Raw genomic sequence first — 2,495 nt, forward strand, 5'->3', positions numbered from 1 at the left:
CGTGTATTGATCCATACATGGCGTGTATTGATCCATACATGGCGTGTATTGATCCATACATGGCGTGTATTGATCCATACATGGTGTGTATTGATCCATACATGGTGTGTATTGATCCATACATGGTGTGTATTGATCCATACATGGTGTGTATTGATCGGTTTACAGATACATGGATTGTTGCACTCCTTATATACAAAAAGTAATTAGAGAAGTAAAAATGAAACCAATCAGGTTCAGGTCTGAACTTTGGATCAATGCATCACTTTCTTTAATACTTCATTATGTCATGTTTTCTTCATGACTGCAGATACTCAGGGGAAAAATGCAAAACAAGAAGGAATTAAACCTCATTTCTCTAACTTCCCTGCTCTTTACATCCACACAGTGATTAAAGTGAAGTCACTTCATCTTTTGTCTGTTTGTGCAGAGCTCCCACAGCAACATGTCTGCAAGAAGGAGGAGGAGGAGGAGGAGGAGGAGGTTCCCACTGAGCAGCAGCTCTGCAGCCAGGAGAGGAGCTGCAGTCTGGACCAGCCAGAGGCAGAACTTCCACACGTGAAAGTGGAAGAGGAGGAAGTCTGTATCAGACAGGATGAAGAGCGGCTCAGCCTGAAGCAGGAGCTGGATACGACTCCGGCTTCTGATGAGGGGAGCCGCTGGGAACCAGACAAGAACCAAGTCCTCTCTCAGAACTCTCCTAAAGCTGAGAACCAAGACCAGGAGGACCCGGGGTGCGGCAACACTGAAGAGCTGAAACGGACCAAGAGAAATGATCAAATGAGAGATTATAGAGACGATGTGGACGAGAGAAACCAACCAAGTGAAAAAGATAAAAATCAGTTTGTTTGTAAAGTCTGTGAGAAGAGTTTCAGTCAGAAATATAAGCTCACCACTCACATGAGGATGCACACGGGGGAGATGTCTTGTGAAATCTGTGGTAAGAGTTACACCATGAGTCGTGACCTGAACGCTCACCTGATGAGTCATAAAGGTGAGAAGCCCTTCGTGTGTCCCACCTGTGGAATGGGCTTCACTCGAAAAAACCGTTTGAAGCTTCACATGAGAACTCACACGCAGGAAAAACTTTTTTTGTGTCATACGTGTGGGAAAAGTTTCACTGAAAGCAGTGTTTTGGCTTCTCACCAGATGACTCACACAGGTGAGAAGCCCTTCTCCTGCAACACGTGTGGAAAACGTTTTAGTCGAAAATGTGATTTAATTCCTCATTTGAGGACTCACACGGGTGAGAAGCCCTTCTTGTGTCGGACCTGTGGGAAAACTTTTAGTCGTAAATGTTCTTTAACTACTCACATGAGAACTCACACAGGTGAGAAGCCCTTCTCCTGTCAGCTCTGCGGGAAAAGCTTCAGACTGTATGGTAACATGTTCAGGCACAAGAGACTTCACTCCAGAGAAAAGCTCTGATCTTTAATCTTTCTCAGACTTTTGGGTCTGAAGTTCATCAAACTGTCCTGTCCATCACAGAGAGACAAGTGAGACAAACGTCCACTCGTTTACAACTGATGATGAAAATAACTTCAACTATTCTTTACACCTAAAGTACAACTGACTCTGTTTTGTACCTTCAACATTGGTGATTTTGATTTTTATCAGGTCAAGCTGGCTTATAAAACTGAAAACCTGTACCGCTATAATAATAAAATGTGCTTTTTTAAATAAAATGTAACATTAAGTTTGTTTTTGGTGTCAGTTTCATCTTATTTCAATAAGTTTTAAGAATGTGTTCAAAGTAAAATAAAAAATACAGCCATTAAGAAGGAAAGGAAGGAAGTGTTTAGTTTAAAGCTGCTGTGCAGGATTTTTTTTAACCACATTAAGAGACTCAAAAACCTTTCAGGTAATTTTCCTGATGACGTGTTTAAATTCAATTTTTTATCTACATTTATGAACAAAAAAACTTGCCTTTTTTAAAATGTATATTTTAGAGTTTTGAAAATAAACGATATTCTGTTGCATCCTGTACCTTGTCTCCAGCCAGCCTCCTGATCCTGGTTCTTGGCTCCAGGAGGGTTCTGACCAAAACTAGGACCCATGTTTGGTTCTGGTTTCATGTAGCCTCTTTCAGGATCCAACATTAATTTATCAGTCTGCTGCTGTTTATCCTGTCGGACACAAAGTTCTTTTTCTTTGTTGACATGTGGACGCTCTGGTTCCTCCTGACCCAAACTGGAGTTATGGAGCAGCTGAAATGTCTATAGACTAATGCATTATAAGTTATTTAACATTAATATTTTAATTTTCCATTATTGTCAATTAGAACTTTGGAAAATATCACAGCTCACTTTTACTCAATACTTTTACTTTTAATACTTAAGTACATTTTATGACAGGAATTTATTTTTGAATAAATATCAGATACTGTAAGACTTTTACAAATGGTTTTCTTAGAGGAGACTTTAACTTTTACCAAAGTAATTATTTGGTAAGATACTTTGAGGTACTTTATACCAGTGTTTCCCAAAGTTGGGGTC

The 2,495-nt window shown here is 39.8% G+C and overlaps 1 protein-coding gene across 1 annotated transcript; it reads left to right on the forward strand.

Moving 5' to 3' along the window:
* Window positions 1–250: 250 nt before the first annotated feature.
* On the forward strand, window positions 251–1,525 carry LOC106534324 (zinc finger and SCAN domain-containing protein 2; the record flags this gene model as incomplete). The annotated part of the gene is given in 1 exon segment (XM_014030924.1): window positions 251–1,525. A coding segment is annotated over 1 exon segment (1,178 nt), but the record flags the coding sequence as incomplete, so codon positions are not given.
* Between the last annotated feature and the right edge of the window lie 970 nt (window positions 1,526–2,495).

The sequence above is a fragment of the Austrofundulus limnaeus genome, unplaced genomic scaffold, assembly GCF_001266775.1.
Source record: "Austrofundulus limnaeus strain Quisiro unplaced genomic scaffold, Austrofundulus_limnaeus-1.0 Scaffold1143, whole genome shotgun sequence".
Lineage (NCBI taxonomy): Eukaryota > Metazoa > Chordata > Actinopteri > Cyprinodontiformes > Rivulidae > Austrofundulus > Austrofundulus limnaeus.